This window comes from Xiphophorus maculatus, chromosome 16, assembly GCF_002775205.1.
Source record: "Xiphophorus maculatus strain JP 163 A chromosome 16, X_maculatus-5.0-male, whole genome shotgun sequence".
In the NCBI taxonomy this organism is placed as follows: domain Eukaryota; kingdom Metazoa; phylum Chordata; class Actinopteri; order Cyprinodontiformes; family Poeciliidae; genus Xiphophorus; species Xiphophorus maculatus.
The window spans coordinates 1,825,087-1,844,444 of NC_036458.1; the positions used below are offsets into that span (position 1 = coordinate 1,825,087).

The window sequence follows — 19,358 nt, forward strand, 5'->3', positions numbered from 1 at the left end:
ATAAACTGAAAACTAGATGTCTGTCTTTTAATACAGAAAATATGCAAAATCCATTAGAGCCGTTGTAAGAAATAAATTCTGAAAAGAACATTTGAGAGCAATCTCAGAAATTTTCTAGAAAAAACAAGGAAATTTGCTATAAAAATAAAATTTTTAGATCAACATCAAAAAGTTTCTACCAGAAACTTAGAAAATTATGAATTTCAAATGTTGAAAATCTTTTGAATTTCCATCTACAAAAGTATTTCCTCCATTGGGAGATTATTTTACTTATAACAAGACATTTTTCCAAATGTTATACGTGAAATAATCTTCCAAAGGAATTGGAACCTTTTCATTAAAATTAAGGAATTATCTTAAAACAAGCATGTCTTGGTTATAAGTTAGTTGTGTCTTATTTTGAGAATGCTGAAATACTTGGTAAGGTTTTGTGTTTTTGCAGTCTGGAGGTATTGCCTCGGTTTTACCTGGACTCTGGTCCAGGTAAAATCTTCAGTAGATTGTGAAGCTACTGAAGCTTCTTCTATGTGGTGATGCAAGCTGGAGCCAGAATCACCTTGAAGCATGCAGATGGAGATCCCTGCAGCTCCGTGTTGGTATCGGTGCGTCGCCCTGGCTCCGTTGGCATGCACAGCGCCCTCCTGCTCGCCTTAAGCAGCTTTATGCGTGCGACTCGGGAGTCTGCAGGGTCCCTGTTGCAGGAATAAAAGAACAGCAAAAGGTCAAAGCTCTGACATCATCTGTGCTGGGATGTTGTGTCCTGCAGCTGTTCACCAGCAGGGGGAGCACTTGCCACACAAGCAGTCACACACATGGTTGCACTCTTGCATGCCATCAAGCGGGTCATGCTGTTGAAGCTGCAGCCGCTCGCTTGTCACTCGGCTTTGAGGAGCTGCAGAAAATGATAGAGAAGCTCCTTGCTGGTTTTTCACTCCGAGACGTGAGAGTAACACGTGGAGGTATCGATTGGTGATGAAGAAATGACTTTTCTCCCAGCGTCTCGCCTTCGACATGATGGGAAAGCTGACTGTAATCAGAAATGAATTATACAGGCACATGCTGACTGGAGAAGCTACTTCATGTTTGTGACTGTCTGCCTCGAATTCATGATCCAAACACAAGTTGTGGAATTTTTGGTGATTTTGCCGACAGATTTGGCTGATATTGTGGAGCCACTGGTTGCCTTTTTCTGCAGTGGAAAATAAGAAGAAAGGGCTGAAACTAAGGATTACTTTGATGTGGATAAAAAAAAATTGACATTGTGCAGATTTTTCATTAAACCACTAAAAGCTGCAGCGCAAGAATCTGTTTACACATTTGTTGAAACTGTCACCATGATGACAGGATAGTATGAGATATAATTTGTAAAATAAAAACAAAATTTCCTGCCTTCAGCAACCACTCAGAGCAAGGAGGCGGGTTTTAGCGCCATCAATCACTTCTCCTTGCTTTCTGCTACGCTGCAGCTAGCATAGCATTTCATGAATGCTAAGGCTAGTTAGCATAGCTAGTGGTGACTGTGGATAAACTGTTTTTCTGTAATGGTAAGTTGTTTCTCCAGCATATTTAGAAGTGAATACATGAGATTGCTTGACAGCGCTAAAACCATCATTGTCTACTACAGATTACTGATGTTTTCTAATACGTAAACCTAGCTTAACACGTCTTATCACTTAAAAGTAAACAAATGCCGTTCAGCCTGGTGACCCGCCAGACTTCTAATACACTGCACTGCAAAAAACCCCAAATCTTACCAATATTTTTGGTCTGGTTTCTAGTCCAAAACTTGAAATGAGGCAAAATTAACTATATCTTGATGAAAAGTTACTATTCATCAAGATATGGTGCTGAGTACAGATTACTTCACTTATAATATGGGGAAAATGTCTTCCTATTAGCTAAATCTGCCAATGAACTAATACTTTTTCGTCAATATTAAGAAATAATTGACTCAAAACAAGCTCTTGTTTGTTGTTTAAAGTTACTTGTAAGTTAGTAGTTTTAATTCAATTGTACTAAGATATTTGCACTAAAGAGACCAAAAATATGTGGAAAGGTTTTGGGTTTTTCTGTGTGGGAAACCCAGACGTAGGCTGTGGTGCTTAAATGTCTCATTCAATGGGATTTAAATCCTTTCTTCTTTTTTCTGATGCTCTCTTTGAGCTTCAATATGCATCAAGTTTCTGCAAGGTGATTGGCTGATTCCCTCAATTGTTAATGAGCAATCAAGCAGGTGTACCTGCTCACAAAGTGTTGTAGACTGAAACTGTTCTCACAGGAAGATATAGATTCTTCACTGAGGTAATTAAGCAGAATGAATGCAAGCAAGTTCATTACACCGGGTTGCATTTCCACAACATTAAACAAGTGCAACACCACCTCTCCACTCCGTTCTGCCCATCAGTCCTGCACCTTTACAGCCAATTAAAAAGCTTTTCCCCCGCTGCTGCTGCAGAGCGACGCTTGGAGGACATTTGACGTAGAAATTGACGTGGCGGCGGTGGTTCTGTTGGAATAAGTCCATGGATTTCGTATCGGCCCGACCTGCAGCCACTGACAGGAATGTTGATGGGGGGGCCGGCTTATCTGCAGCACTGTAGCAGCAGCTGCTTTAACCTTCACATCGATGATTTGAAAGTTGATTAGAAGACGACTTTGGGAAAGTCACAGAGGGGCTGTCCTTGCGTCAGCATCTTGTCTCTGCTATTCTTTACCTGTGTGATATGATGCGTTGGCTGTGCAAACATCACGATTGTTTCTCCAACGTAAGCCGCCCACTCCCTCCCCGACATATGCAGGACCATGGCTGCGAATACTAATTCAATCTGCAGTAAAACAGGCGTCTGTCTGTAATTAGAGTCAAACACGAACACATCTTTTCTTGTGCTTAAGTGGTTTTGGATTAAATGTCATTGTTGTGAGGAGATGAATATCCAAGCGGTTTGGAAGATGAATAGTCATGTTTACATCAGTTTTTTTTTTTCTACAATTGTTCCCAGTGTCATTTAATTTCAGTGTTGCGTAAAGATTTGTTGCGGTCAAACTGATCAATATTCAGAGTGCATTTCCAGGAAAACGTCCGCTTGATGAAGGCTTAATTTGTGAGTTACAGAGACACAAAACAAATATTGCTTCAGCTTGTTAATGATGGGAATATTGTAATAGAATAAAAGTATCCCCTAATGTCCCTCAACGTGTAAATAAAAATATAAATACAAACAGAAAATAAGATTAGAAGACTGAACAGTAAAAACTGATTTACAGCATCAGAAAAAATTTAGTTAAGAAAATTGTGCAAATGAATATCCCACAGTAAGAACATTCTGTTCAACAGGCAAAATAAGTGGATTCACACAGAAGTAGAAAATAATATACTGTATAGTTGGGTCAAAATTACGACATAAATGTAGTTGTAAAGAAAACTGTGTACTCTAGTCCAGAAGAAACTGAGTTTAATTTAAAAACAAAATGAGCTCATCTATTTGAGCATTAAAAACTACAATTAACAATAAAAACTCTGCAACAGTATAAATGTGCAGCAGAAAGAATATATGGATACAGTAATTAGAAAAAACTGACTAAAATGTAAAAACAGACTACAAAAGCTGTTGGATAACGGCAGGGCTGTAAACGTTTGAGGTTTGTTGGAGCAGTTTAAAACCTGAACAGCTGCTGGGAGGAAGGATCTGCAGTAACGCTCCTTTGTGCACTTTGGATGCAGCAACTTGTCCTCAAGGGTTTGACTTGACACAAATTTTTCGTTAAGGTTTTTTATCTCCTTTTTTTGTTTTTTTCTGTCTTTTTTTTCTTTTCTCTATTAAAATTTTTTAAAATTACATTATTGTGTTAAATCACATTAAGCTGGTTTAACTCAGTGTAGTGTGAAGGCAAACCACAGCTGCTGAAAATACAACAAATATCGTAACTCCGATCCCCAATCAAACCGGATTGATCGGACGATCAGGTGTGAAATCAATAAGTGTTATCTGTAAATTACCTTCATTAGTTTGCAGTTGGATGTTTTCTCAGCGCGGTCCATCTCTGCTGTGTTTGACCAAATGTAGCTTTGGCATTTTTTCTCCCCGAACCGACAGGCCGTCATGTCCGCTGTCAGTCCGGTCTGAGGTAATGTGCTGATGGATGCTAATGCTTCCCACAGCTGCATGAAGCGCCGCGCCGCTACATGAAGACTCATTTCGCTACGTTTTTGCCTGTGGCTCTGGGTAATTGGGTGATATTAGTTACAGTCTTGTGAAGGTCTGCGTCCCCCGCGGTCACGCCATCGCTTACTGACAGGCGGCGCAGAGAACAGGACTTCCTGCTCTGTCTGCAGGTAATGTGTTCGTGTTGACGCGGCGCTAAGGAAAAGAAGGCTGGGATAGCTTAAATCTTCCAGGAGGAAAGTTCATATTTCAGCCTCATTTTTAAAATAAAATCAAATGGCATCTCCAACTACATTTTTACGATAGTTTGTGTGCAAAACACGTGTGCAAAGTGTCGGCATAACAAAAATAATATGGATAAATAAAATACAAATAGGTTTTTATTTACAGATAAAACTTTATAGTCTGACTATAAACACAAACAGGCCTGAGTTCAGTCATGAGTGAAACAGTTTTTGTTAAACTGTAACCTTTGGAAATTACCTGTATTTATTATGTTTGTCTGATTTAACTGTTATGTATCCAATTAAATGTGATTTAAAAGAATTAAGTCTGGTTTGTTTGGTTTTAGATTAACATCACAGTTTCAGAAAGTCTAGAAGATTCTCCAACCTCCTCTCCCCTGAAATAAGTTTTAAGAACTAAATTGTTTATTTAGTTGTGTTTTAAATCTGTTTGAACTTGATTTAATCATTAGCTGTACTCTTCGGGTTTTTTAAGAATCTGTGTTGTCGGAGAAACTGTAAATCTGTCCGGCTTAATTTTTTTTAATGGACCCTGCACTCTAATGTCTTGGGCAGAAATGAATTATCTGACCCCTCGTTTATGGTGCAGAGGATGATGGATGTGCAGCACGTTTTGACTGTTTCTGCTGGTGAAATTTGTCGATTATTGTGGGAGAGAACAGAGAAATTAAAGCTGATGGACGTTTTCGCTCTTATTGAGTGATTAGGGTAATAATTAATCCATTAATATTCCTCATTAAACACAAAAGATGTGCCTGGCGCCTAGAGGCTGCCTCAGATGGAGGGATGCCGCTCTAAAATTGATGCAGACATTTGACAGTCAGCCATCAATCATGGCGGCGTGTTTGGACGGCCGCCGCGAATGAAGAATGTGTTTGTTTGTCGCCTCTTGATCTCGTGTTTCTTAATGAATCGCGTCTTCATCCCCTCTCTGTGTTTCAGTCGGAGTCCACATGTTCTACATCTGCATCATCATCTACCTGTATGGCGACCTGGCCATCTACGCCGCCGCCGTGCCCATCTCGCTCATGGAGGTCGCCTGGTGAGACTCCTGCTCGTTTGTTTCCTCTTGGCGTGACCTCTTGACCTCTGAGGATAAAACAATAAAGCTTCATTTCCAGACACCCACAGACCCGCTCTCCTCTGCAGCCTCCAGAAAGGATTTTATTGCAAAACTGAAAATAAGATATTTTATTTAGTTTAAGGGACAAATATCCAAAATCCAATACAGAAGCTCATATCTCAGTTTTAACCTTAGCAGATTAAAGCTTTTAATTATGCCTTAACAATCCCATTCAATTCAACAGCATAAAGGCAAGAAAAATAAAAAATATTTAATACAAAGTCCTATTTGATTTCTTAAGATGTTAATGTTTGGCTGACTTCCTTATTTTTGCAACTAACATTTTTCAACCTTTTGACATTTAAACTTTCATTAACATCTTCAGAGCTAAAGCAGCACAAACAAATAGTCCAGTTGGTTGACTCCAGTTTTATCTGATTTGAGGAAGGTGGGGGGCCTGGTTGACCTTTCATGACCTCTGGAAACATTAATATCTTTAAATGATAGCGGCACAAATGCAGCACAACGTTTGACATCAAATTTGTAACATTTGAAGGAGGTGGGGTGGCAACTTCACTCGGGTCCACCACATGACTTCATTCAAAGTGAGACACAGCGCCCCCTGAGGTGAGGCGTGGTACTGCACTTCCTCACCCTGGTCTTTTTTCATGTAAGCAAAACATAAATTCAACAATCTTTGACCACATAAATGTTACAAATAAAGAGACTAAAGAAAAATCAAACTAATCTAGTGACTGGTTGGGACTAGATTAAAATTTTTAATTAACTGCAAAGTCTGAAATTGATACCATTTTCAATTCAAACCCCATTTTGTTTCTAGATTGACTAGATGGAAATGCTGAAGAGATTTTTGTTCTTTCGCAGCGGGAATCACTCCTGCAGCGCCGGCAGTGTGAAGTACAACGACACCGACGCCTGCTGGGGCTCCGTCACCAGGAAGGACGCCTACCGGGTGTTCCTGGTGAGTGCTGACGTCTTTTCTGCAAACCGGTTAAATCAGAAGTTCAACACAGAGCAGGCGTGGCTAAACAAATGGCACTCGGGCCTCTTTGCGGTCCTTGGAATCATTTTTGTGGCCCTGATGACTGTTAGAGAAATTAAGGACTCCAGTAAATGGATCTGATTAAATGAAATCAATAAAAAAAATATTTTCTGAAATGAAAATATTTTTTACAACTGAAGTATTTTAAGGAGTCATGTTTTGTTTTCATTTTAATTTCATACTAAGTATGATTAAAAACATCGAGCTGCTTCTGGCTCAGAAAGCCGATCTGGAAACAACCAGGATCCCTTTAGACTTTAAATGGGCCCACAGCATCACAGAGCCTCCACTGTACCTTACAGAGGACATGAGCAGCTCGATTCAGACCGCAGCACATTCTTAGTCTCTGGTTCCTCCTGTCTGTCCTTCCTTATTTCTTTCCTTTGTACTCTTTCATCTCAGTGAGAAATTGTTCCACTCGTAAATCTGTTTTTTTTTGTTTTTTTTTTTCCTCAATGATTCTTCAGCATCTTTACCTCCTCTTCCTCCTCTCCCTCCTCTCTCTCCTCTTCATCTGTAAAGTCCTTGAAGTCGCGGCTCCAGTTTTTACTTTGACAGTGACGGATGTTCTGATCTTTCTGCGTAATTTTGTTCTCCTTCTTGTCCTTGCTTACATTTTAATAGAATTACCAAAAAAAACCCAATAAGTGAAATTTTCTCTCCTGTGGGATATTATTTAAATAATGCTGATTTATAATCTCCGCTTGCTGTGTTTACACTTGCAGTTTCTAAAACTAATTTTCTACTTTATGCTCAGTCAGGTATTTCATGCAAACATTTTGTATCAGGAATAAACAGGCTGATCATAGTAAACGCCCTTTTCACTTTCATATCGACCTCAACTTGTGATTTGTTTTTGTAGTGATTTGTAATGTTTTTATCCTCTGATCCATTTCAATTTTAGATTTATAGTCCTGATTATTTTTCTTTTTTTGTATGTTTTTAATCTTAAAGTGTGTTTTTCACTGCAGAAATGGCAAAAATTAACATTATAACACAGGAAATTGGAATAAAAATACAATTTGTTCAATGAAAAACATATTTAGTGAAGAATCAAGTGATAAAATATATTTTTTACTATTAAGTAAAAATTGTTTACATGCAACATTGTTTGTGGTTTGTACAACTAAAATAAAGTTCTTGTAGTTTTAAAATGTATCAGTCATGGAAAGAAGACAGCAATATTCGAAATCCTTCTTTTCTGTCTTTTATTGCTCCCTTCCTTAACCCAGATTATAATCAGATTTAATCTTTCATCAGATCAAACTGAGCTTCAGATGAAACTTTAACAGAAACATTATTTTCTGTTCATCCCAATTTAATGATTCAGTTAGTAACATCTAAACATGCAGTAGATAAATATTAATGTTCCAGCCATCCAGAACCTCCGGTCCGGTTGGACCCATGGTCCAAACCAGCAGAATATTGACTCTGAATTATTGATCAGCTCCTCTCGGTTCGCCATCGGGCTGAGCGTCCGCCGCGTCTCCGCTGTTCGCCGGGCGAAACCGCCAAGCCGACCGCTTTCCCTCCCAACAGCCGTCCAGGGAGCCTGGCTCAAAATTGGTTGCTGAAAGCTAAAACGTTTATGATATATTAATCTGACCTTTATCTCTCTGAAGAACGACGTGCAGAAACCGGTTTTTTATATTTCCTCCTCACTTCGCTGAAAACGATTTTTTTTTTTTTACTGACATCCAACTGAGTTTTTACATTTTATTGCATTCCTGCCATAGAAAACAACAGATTTTATTGGCATGTAATTAACAATAATGTATTAACTTGTTTTTATTAGATACGTCACAGTTACCCTGAACAGCAACTATAAAGTCTTAAAGGAACAGTATAAAATCGACTTTATTTTGTTATTGGAGTGTTTGAGAAATAATTTCCAGCTGGTCGAAATGCCTGGTTGGACCTAGCCCCGCCTTCAAGGACAAAGCTCCTCCCCCACTGAGCTGCTGCAGACTAGCCAGCAGCAACATCTGCTGTGCTTCTTAGAGCATCGCTGGTAAAAACGCTGTGAAAGGGTTAATAGAGGAGCCATGTTGTGATGAGTTTCAGAGAGACAGAGACCCAATTTCAAGAGTAAAATTTATTTTAAGTAATATTTGATAATTTTTTGCAACATTTTTCGTTTTTGTGTGTTTTGCAGTTTTCTGCACGTTTCCACCTGTTCAGTGAACAGAATAGCTGTGTTGACCGTTGCATGAGGGATTCCTCAAGGCTGTGTTCTTGGTCCTGTCTTGTTCAAGGCCTTTATTATCGGCTCTGAAGCTTTTTGTAAGATATTTTAACCTGGTCCATATAAAAATTTTAAAAACTTTAATTAGTTTCTAATTGGCATTTAACCACTAAATCCTCCTTTATCTCAATTGTTTTGGGTCTCTGCTGTTAAAAACATTGAATTTTGTTTGAAAATCAGAAACTATTTAAGTAGAACGTATAACCTAATTATTGATTTCAGGAAGTTTTTAACTGGTTGCTATTCCTTATTTTTTGGGGGTATAAATTAGTTTTCTCTTTACTGTAGAGACTCCAGTCTTGATTTTTACCAGGAAAAATTAAACAAACACAAAAACTCTTCCAGTTACTGGACGTATTTTATGTTTGTGAAGCTTGGAAACCTTTATGATAAAAAACACCACCTGTAGTTTGCATGCAACTCAAATACAGTAAGTTTAGTATTAATTTAATTTTTGTTTTTTAAAAGATAAGTAGCAGGTTTCCCTCTTTGTTGCACTTATGGTGCACATCTTATTTTGTAAAGTGTTTTTATAATAAGCTGACATTGACTTCTGTTTTATCTCATGAATATAAAGCAATCATAATGATGTTTATATTTGCTGTAAATATTTCCACAGCCTTGATATATTTTAATGTGCCAGTGGATAACTCGGAGACCTTAAGGACAAATCCCAAACTGTTTGGTTATTTAAATGTAAATATTGAGATGATTAAAACGGCTGCCTGATTTGTTTCTGAACGAGCCTCTCGGGTTTAAATTGTGATTTCTTTGAGCACTTTTGGCAGGTTTCCCCCACAGGGAGCTTCCTGTAGGGCTTGTTTTTTTCACCGTTGACAACAGATTGTGGGATATTTTTAGGTGGAACAACAGCTGTCCCTGCACATATCTACAACTTCACAGTGGGAGCAACAAAAATGAGACCAGCATTATATTTAGTGTTTTATTACGCTGCTCTATATTTAACCTGTTGTTTCTTAGAATCTTCTCCAACCTCCTGCTTTTCCTTTTTCATTTTCCTTCTCTTTTTTGTTTCTTTCTTTTTTCCATTTCATCCTTAGTTTCTTTTTTATTTCCTTTTCTTGTTTTTTCATCTTTTGTTCTTTTTTGTTTTGTTTTTTCCTTTATGGTTGTACCAGAAACACAAAACAATCCTGATTATTGCGTTAAAATCATATTAAAGTCCCAGCTGCAAAGATGAATTTTCTAAACTCTTATCTCTATAAACTTTCCCGTTTGGGGCGTTTATTTAAACTTGGTCTCATTCCAGTCTGGGAATTCACTGTTTTTTTTTAAATTTATTTATTTTTATCTCTTTGGCTGCTTCCTCCATCATGTCAGACACATGCAGTGATTGTCAGTCCTGACGGCGACGCTCGGCCTGTGGGGGAATCTGATTTTAAATGCTGTGGCAGGGAGGTTAAATTAGCTGCTGTCTATTTATGATGATCTCATGGACTTGCTGGTTCTGTTTAATTTTCCTCCGTTGGGATGTTATTGGAAATATTACACAAAATCACTCTTACAGGAGTCCAGTTAATACTAATCAGATTTTTGAGTTAATCAGTTCTACCATCAACATGAAAGCATTTATTCTGGTTTAAACTTCTGGGATTTTCTAAGCTGCGTATTGATTTCCATGTTCTGTGCAGCTGACAGCATCTTTATCCCGTATTTAGGTTTATTTTTTCCTGAATCATATTAGGAAGCGTTGCATAACAGACTGCTGAAAAGATTAAACCAGGGGTGTCCAAACTTTGTTTGGGCCAAAATTGTCGACTCAGAATTTGAGAAGGATTTTTACGACACTATATTGGGGTCATTATGGATAAAAAAGGAGTAAGTATCTGGCAAAAACTCAGAAATTTTCAACATTTGAAAGTTTTTTTTTTTTTTGTAGAAAGTTTCTGATATTAATTTAAAAATTAGATTTTTTATATATTTTTTTCCTAGCAAATTTCCTTGTTTTCTCTAGAACATTTCTGAGATGACTGTCAAAATTTCTGCGTCTTTTGGCAGAAATGTACTTTTATTTCTACAATGGCCCAGATTTTGCATGTTTGCTGTACTAAAAGAAAAATATCCAGTTTTCAGATTCTTCTGAGCTTGATTGAATAAGTTTATTTCCAGTAATAAGAACAAGATTTAGGTCACTTTGTTTTCAAATGGTTGCTATATTTAACCAAGTTTTAGAAAGAATAAAGTAAACTTTTCAGTAAAAGTTTCTGGATAAACTTGATTAATCTTTTGTTAAAGCTTGGTTATTAAAAACATGAATACTTTGTGTTGAACTTTATATTTGTAAGAAAATTAACAATTTTTTACCCTGATTACAAATTAAAAGCCTCCACCTGCACCAACAGGCCAAATTTATATAATTTTGAACTGCAGTTGGGGTTCACACAAAATCAATCCGAGGGTCACAAATGGCGCCGCACTTTGGAAACCGTTTGTTCTCCTGATTGACCAGAATTAAACTTCTCTGTCCTCGTTCGCCTCCTGCTCGGGTTTTTCCACTGGATCCAGTTCAATCTGCTTTAAATGCATTCTTCTCCCAGTTTGCTGGACTTGATGGGAAATCAATGCAGCTTTTGGGATCCAAAGCAGTTTATGCTTACGCTGCATTGTTCGCAGCTGATTTTCATGCAATTACTCTGTCTCCATTAAGCCTGTTGAACTGAAGTTAATTTAAAGTGCAAAGTGGCCGTAAAACTTCAGAAGTGACCCACCCTGCCACTCCACTCAGACGCCTCTGATTGATTAATTAACTGACTAACAAAGATTTATTCCAGGAGTTTTACTGACCTTCATGCCCGTTCTCTATAAACACCTTTCACTGCAGTTAAACATTAGCATCCGCTGTGTTTATATAAGGCATTTAGTTAAACAAATAGAATTAAAACTGATTTTATGGAATGAAAAATTAGCCAAAAGTACTTTTCTGTGAAATAAGAAAAGGAGAGGACTTAAAGTTAATTTAAGAAATTATTCTGTTAGGAAAGAAACGGCTAAACAGACTCTGCAAAATGGAAGAAATTAACCAGGAATACTTTGTATGAAGTAATAGGACTACACAAATTTAATGGCATCAATAGCTGAGTTAGTGACTCTTTTGGAAAAAGAAACGCAGCTAAGCAGAGAAGAAATGGACCAGGAATAGTTTCTATGGTAACAAAGAAAATGTATTGGCCAAACAAATTTAATGGCGTCAGCAGTTTTGTCGGCGTCTCTTTCCTGAAAAGAAACAGACACATAAATAATCGATCAAGAAAACTATCTGTTGTAAAGAAAAGCAAACCTGGCACATAAAATCACTCCCAGGTGTTCAAAGTGCGGCTCGTGGGCCAGTTGCAGCCCTCTGGGGGATTTTGGGCGGCCCTCTTAAGAACAGAGCAAAACTGGCCTTCAGGTACAGCTGTTTGATTCAGATGAACGCGTTTTCAACTTTTTATATAACGTATTTTAAAAATATATTGGGTATAAAAAATAGATTACCATTAATTAAAGTTTTTTCTCAGGAGCTGATCTTCCTTCTCAAATAAGAAAATAACCCAAAGAAATTCAGAACTGTGACTTATTGAACTGTTTCCTACAAAAATCAAGCTGTTTTTAATAAAATGTAATTTTTTTTTGTGCGGATAAAATTTAGAAAAGTCACAAACGTTGTTTTAAAAATGTATTTTTTAATTTAACAGCTTTGGCCCTCAAGGCAAAACGTTTGGACACCTCTGCTGGAAATGGACAAAACTAACATGAAACACTTTCTGTTAAAATCACAAAAAGTTTGAAGAAGAAAATAAACTTTGAACACACAACCGCTGGGCTAACGGAGTGTTTGAGAAAAATATAACTAATTTGGTGCCAAGTATCTTCATTCAGGTTTAAAACATGAACCGCTCCACCTTTTTTCAGTTTCTTTGGCGGTAATCACAGCAGGAATAAATCACCGCAGTCTCAGGAAGCTGTCAGTTTGTGGTCAGGAAGGAGATGCAGAGGTTATAAAGGACGCATTTCCATTAATCTGGCCTTTTTGTTGTCCTGTGATAAACGGGATGATTCAGTGTTTTGTTTTTCCAGATAGCATGTTGTTCTGTACAGCCATGCATCATGTTTTCATTAAACCCTGTGATACTCAAGGTCATCAGCAGGCACATTGTTTCTTATTTATTAGGTGTTTTTTTTTTTCACCTTTGAGTGAAGAAAATTCCTCCCTTAAGCTACAAGCATTTATTATTTTAACATTTTCCTTTTTAAACCTCATCAGGCTTGCATTGTTTGTTCATTTCAATGACTAGAAAGGAGAAAAGCTTCAATAAACGTGACGTTATTCAGAAAGTTTAATATTTTCCTGCAGTTTGCTAAACCAGGAACTGAAAGGTGATTTTTATATCCACCTGCCTTGTTGTAGCAGCAAAACATTAAAGTTAGGAGGTGAAAACAGAATAAATCACCTGCTGGATTAAGTGTTTAGACCTTAGCAACAAAATTTAATGCAAAAAGAAAAACTTTTTATCCTTGATTTTAATAAATTAAAAACAATCAAGTGTAATATAAAATGTTGTAGAACAATAAAATGAAACTTTTGTAACAAGCAGATCCTCCAAATTTCCATAACCTGTTTCAAGCTAATACTTTTTATTATACCGAGCTTATTTTATTGTAGATGTCAACGTAGTTACATGAGCTACTTGCACAGAAACATTATTTTAGCTTGTAATGAAACCCTGGTATATGGCCAGAAATGTCAAATTTGTCACCTTTTTTAACATCAAAGTTTGGATAAATTGCACCAAATGTTCCACTAATTTAGAGAACTGAACTTTTCCTGTTTCCGTTCAACACCTGAAGCCAAATCTAAATTATTTTCCTCGGATGCATAAAAATATTGATGGAAACAAGCTAACGCTATTTGCTGCAGGAGTTTTACCGTTATTCCTCTGATAGCTGATTTGTTTGTTTGTGTGTGCATGAGTTTGGTAAATTAAATGTTTTTCTTTTCTGTTTTAGTCGAGGAAAAATGGGAATATGAAACAAATCTTTGCGCTGAGCGTGAAACATCTAAAACTGGTAATTTATTGTAGCACAATTCTCTCGTTCGCCAAAGAAAATCAGTTCATGACCTCGGTTAAAATGCAGAGAAGCCGTGTTTTTTTTTTTTTTTACATTTTTTATTGAAACTCAAGCTGCTGGTTTATCTTCTGAACTGGTTGGTGGTTCGGTTCTGGTGCCCTGCAGGAACTCTGCTGGGAGAATTTAAGTGTCGTCCACTGACCCATTTGACCCGGTGAGGCTTTTTTCTTTAATTATTCTTATAGATCTATTAGCTTCTTTTGGGAGGAATTGGCTTTTCTCGCCTCCTTTGATTCATTTTTACAAAAGCTTGGCGGAAATTGATGCTATTAGTCGGCAGGCAGATCGTTTCTCCCTCAGACATGCCATAAATATTCCTGTTATTTTTACAGTCATTGATATGCAATGGTTTCTTTTTTTGGAGCATGACTTTTTATTTCACTGGTTTAATTAGGAAAATGGCACAAAAACAGAAAAGTCCTGTCTTCAGTTAAACTGTAATCAGTCAGTATGTTTATATTTTACAGCATCTGGGTCTAATTTATAGTTTTGCTTTGTGTGGGAATCTGGTTGGTCGTCGTTTTGTGGCTTCCAGGATTTTAGAAATCCTTGAAAGTCTGTCGGTCCTGATTTTCTCCCAGATCTTGTAAATTGACGACTCATTTGAATAATCTATTCGCCTTAAAATGTTTGAACTTAAAAAGAAGGGTACCGTAATTTCCAGATAATGACCCGTAATTTTTTCACAGTTCTTGAACTCTGCGGATTAAGTCAGGTTTATAAGTTTAACAGAGATGCAGGTAGGAATTTTGAATTTAATCAAAAATCAAATTTAGTTTGCTTAATTTTAATTCCTTGATTTAAATTTTTTTTTTTAATATATATATATATATATATATATATATATATATATATATATAATAAAAAGCCAGTAAGCTCAGCTAACTAACACTGGGAATTTAAGTTACAGAATTTTGTGCACAAACTTAATTTTGCTTAAATATAAACTGATGGAATATGAGGGAACCCTATAATTATTTTAAATAAATGTTCAGTTTGTTTACACCGTGTTTTCCCCTCATCAGTCACATTATTCAGTTGGAGTATAAAAATTGCTTTTTGAATTACAAATAATTTCTGAATCGAATCGCGTCTCTAAAAATTAGAATTGATTTTTATCTCTTAGCCCATTCAGCAACAAGGCAGTTTAAAATGCTTTGCACTTTAAAAACTTGACAGCAACCAGTTACACAATTATGAAACTCGGGTGAAACTCTGTGTTGGTTATTTTGCGGTTTTCTAAACTGTTCATGGATTTATAAGCTAATGGAAGGACTTTAAAGTCTGTCTGCGCTAAAGAGAGCCAGCGTTCTGGATCGGCTGCAGCTGATTGATTTGCTACATTGTTTCTTAGACGGGCCTAAAAAGTCAAAGATAAACGCACGAATCAGTTTCTTTAGATTTACTGGAACATTAATCCTGAAAATGTTCTTCAGGTGCTAGAAGACTGACTTTGTAACCTTCTTTATGTGTCTCTGAAGGCTCAGAACCATAATGTTAAATGCAGTGTTCAGGAAAACCCTTTTTGTTGCCAATATGTATTTTATGAAAAGTGAAGTGAAGTTCGGCCTCTAAGTTAGTAGGTGTGACTATTCGATAGTCTGGGAATTGCGGCAAGTTATTTTTATTATCATTAGTACATTTTCCCTCCTTCTTTTTAGTTTCTAAACCCAATAAAAAAATGAATTTAGAATTTTAGACTGAAGAGTCTAAGCAAAGAGCATTAGTGGAGTGCCTCATGTTAATTGATTTTCTTAGACTTCAATTTTTTGCTCCAAAGTTTGAACAAAAGATTCAAGGTGATTGTGACCTCATTACGCAAAGTTCAGAACTCTGCAGAAAGACCTTTTAGTTTATTAAAACCACAGAAGTAGAACATCCTAATCACCCTCTAAATCACGCTGCAGATGAACCAACATGTGATTAACTTTTACATGAGTTTTCTGCACGCCGTTCCATTAACGGGTTCTGCTTATTGCAACAGCGTTTGCTTTGGCAGGGAGGAAATTGATGCAGTTTATTGCTGCAGCAGTCAAATAAAGGCGTCTCGGCTAAATGTTGCATCGGTTTGGATTAATTTAACGTCATATTGTTAGCCTCAGAGATTTTATCCAATTGAGATTTTTTTATTATTATTTTACAGCCTATATTTAAAGGTCAAACCCAGGTTGACTGGTAAATAGTGTCAGCTCAATCATTTACATTTGCATGATTTATTATTCGGTTACTGAATATTCTTAAATAAAATAACATCAATATCTTTGCTTACTTTCTTAGACATCTTTTCCATTTTAGCTCATTTTGCCCAAGAAATTATGAAACCCTGAAACTTAAAGACGCTGCATGTCGTTTCTTTTCTTTCGATCTATCTTCCTCCATCTTCTCCTGTTCAGATTGTCTTCCTCCTCCTGCTTTCACTCTGTATCTATGATCATAAAAAGCTGACGGAGTGTCTAATAAACAGTCGAGATGTTGGCTGTGTTGGAGTTAAGTCAGCCTTCAGGGCTCGCCTCTAGTTGTTGTCGTTCTGTTGTAAATCTGCTTTTGCTGATATTCTGGGAGTTAATTTTGAAGCTTCTGCTTTAAACCAATCCTCAAGTCAGAAAAGAGTTGGATTTTAAAAACACTGTTGGTGCTCTCGCTTAATAACATGAATGTATGTCTACGCTGTTGGCAAAAACAAAGTATTTCCAAGAAGATAAACAGTTATCTTCTATTTTGTTCCAGGATTTGCAGAAACTTCACCCTTGCATTGCAGCGACTGCGTCTTTCAGTTGTTTTCCGTTTACAGGCCACAGGGTTTGTCCTTTTATTGAGCAACTTTCAGCTTATAAAGTTGATTAATATCTTGGGGGGGTGGAACCCTCCTCAGCATTCAGACCCCATCATGCTGAATCATGTCCCAACATTTCACCTGCACTCGAGTTTGAACTGATTAAAAAGTTTTACTTTAGCAAAACCAGTCTGCTGGCCAGGAATTGGGAACGGCCAATTTATCCCTGATTGGCCAAATTGAGTCAAATATTTAAAAATGTTTGGGGTTTTCTGCCTGTTCTGAACCATAATACTCTTTACATTTTAAAGGAAATAAAAACCAGAAATAACCTTGCTACTGTAGCTGAAAGTAAACGGCCTGGAGGAAGAAATTGTTTCTGTAGCGCCAACGTGAGCGTAAATGTAAAAATAGTTGGTGTCCAGCATGTGAGTGGTCTGCAATAACAGGGTCAAAAAGAGGAGTGGGAAGAGAACACACCCCTGGGGGACGCCACTGCCGAGTAAAGTTAAAGGCTATTCGTCAATGCATAAATGTTCATTTTCTGTTCAAACCTGCTAACAATCACAAGATAAGTGAAGTTATTTTTGTCAAGCAGAGCATCAGTGCTAGCCAACGAGAAAGAAATGCTAACTAATAAATGACATATTAGCTAGCTAATATGCCCTATGAGCAGGAGAGCTACTTGTTTTGGATCTACGATGGGAAATTGCAAATTTGTCAGTTGGATGGATGAAGTTTGTACACTTCTGTGGCTATATAGGCCTTAAATTCTAGTCACAATGGTCTTAAAAAGGTCTTTAAAAGTCTTAAATTTGCATTTATGAAACCTGCAGAAACCCTGTTAAGTCCCACAGGTCTTGCAGTAAAAAAAAAGTAATTAGCAGTTTGGATCTCCAAGAAATCCTGCTCTGGGTATTGTCCAGAAAAGGCCGAATCGGTGCATCTATACTGGGATATTTTCAGTGTCTCTTTCCGTTATGCTGGTCAGGTTTTGTGCTAATTTGTTTCTGGTGATTAATATGGCCAACAGTAGTCACTCCTTCATTGTGACAAACGTTTAACTCCAGAAGGTATCAAGTGTGTCGTGTTGCCTATTAGGCGTCATCTCTACTCCCCTCTGCAGTATCATCCCACCTCCAACCTCTCCAATCATGTTCGGAGCATCTTTGTATTTCTTCCCCGTCCTCCCTGCCGCCCTTGTGCTCAGTGAATCACTTCACTTGTTATGGCTATCATCAAGTTTGTAAATATCTCCTGGGCTTTTTATGGCCTATTTTATGTAATTTCTTTTCCATACCACCTCAGTCGGGTTGCTCTCCGCTCCTTCATCATACATGTCAGAATCCAGGCAGTGAATTGTCCCATAATGTCTGTTATTTGTCCATGCAGTCCCTGGTTGCTGTATTTTCTTTTAAATCGTGTTTCTACATTTGTTTTTAGTTTTCTACTTTAAAAAAACAGAAGTTTAGAGTTTAGTTGTACCAAGAAAGTGAGCAGAGTTGTTGTTTCTGATGTTTCTTCTGTCTGTTCTTCACACCTTCAAGGTCTCCACTCAGGCTCTTAATTAAAGTTAAACGATGCATGTAGCTGTAGAGGAGTTGAATTATTGCCGTTTTGCAGCTGTTCTGTTTGAAAAGGAGCTGGAGTGATTTATTTCAATTTATAAGGAGAGTTTGCCACATGAAAACAGAGGTGAGAACAGCAACCTTGCTTTAAGGAGGAAAAGACTTGTCTGGATTTTATCGATTTTTGGTTTTTGAAGCTTTAGTTTGCAGAAGATCTGGATTTTTTATTTTTTTTCCACCAATGCACACCAAGGGCGGCCATCTTGTTTTACAGCTCCAGTTTGTTCCAGATCAATTCTACGACAAAATATAAGGCTCAAGCTTAGATTAAATTCTTTTTAATTACAAGAATAAAGTCATCATTTTGGGAAAACACCAACACAAAAGAAAAAAATAAAATGAGGAATGTTGAGCATCTTGTGACGTTTCACAGAAAAACTTTTAACACATCAGCATTAAATTGAGTAGCAGGACTTTGAAGCAATCATGCCAGCCTCCATTTTGCTTTTTCTTTAAGTTTCTTCTGTAGGTCCTTCATTTATTTCTTTGTTTTTTTCCCCATACTTGTGTCCTTTATTTTTTATTTCCTTCCTTTTCTACCTGCTGTCCTCATTGCTTGCTCCTCTCCACTCTATTTAATCTGGTTTTCTGTCTTTTTGCTTCCTTCTCTCTTTCTTCTTTGTCCATTGTTTTCTTTTTTACAGAAAAGAGTAAATTTCTTAACAGTTGCTTTTCAACTGTTTAGCAGATGTTTTAAAGCTTTCAAATAAAATCGGCTAAATAGAAGGAAAAATATTACATTAGTAAATGTTCTGTGGTAAATTCTAGTTTTATTCTCAGGAGTAATTTAAAGAATTTTTCATCTCATGGCAATCTTATTTTGTTTTTGTATTAACTTTAAAGTTCACATGTATGTAACAATGAAACATTAATCACTTTGTCAGCATTTTTAGTTTGAAATCTGTTTGCGATTAGGATTGGGATTAGAGTCTGGATTGGGAGTTATAATCCCTGCTGTTCCCTTCTCTTTTATTGAAATTTTTTTTTTTTAGAGCCCAATCTGGACCAATCCGGGTAATTACAGAATTTCATCACTTTTCCCTCTTAA

The 19,358-nt window shown here is 37.0% G+C and overlaps 1 protein-coding gene across 2 annotated transcripts in view; it reads left to right on the forward strand.

Moving 5' to 3' along the window:
- The window catches only part of tmem104 (transmembrane protein 104), a 44,373-nt gene that overhangs the window by 8,626 nt on the left and 16,389 nt on the right, over positions 1-19,358 (forward strand). For both annotated transcript variants that reach the window (XM_014470299.2, XM_023348364.1), the window contains exons 8-9: positions 5,351-5,450; positions 6,357-6,453. In XM_014470299.2, coding sequence (XP_014325785.1) covers positions 5,351-5,450; positions 6,357-6,453 — 197 coding nt within the window. The remainder of the gene's footprint in view (positions 1-5,350; positions 5,451-6,356; positions 6,454-19,358) is intronic.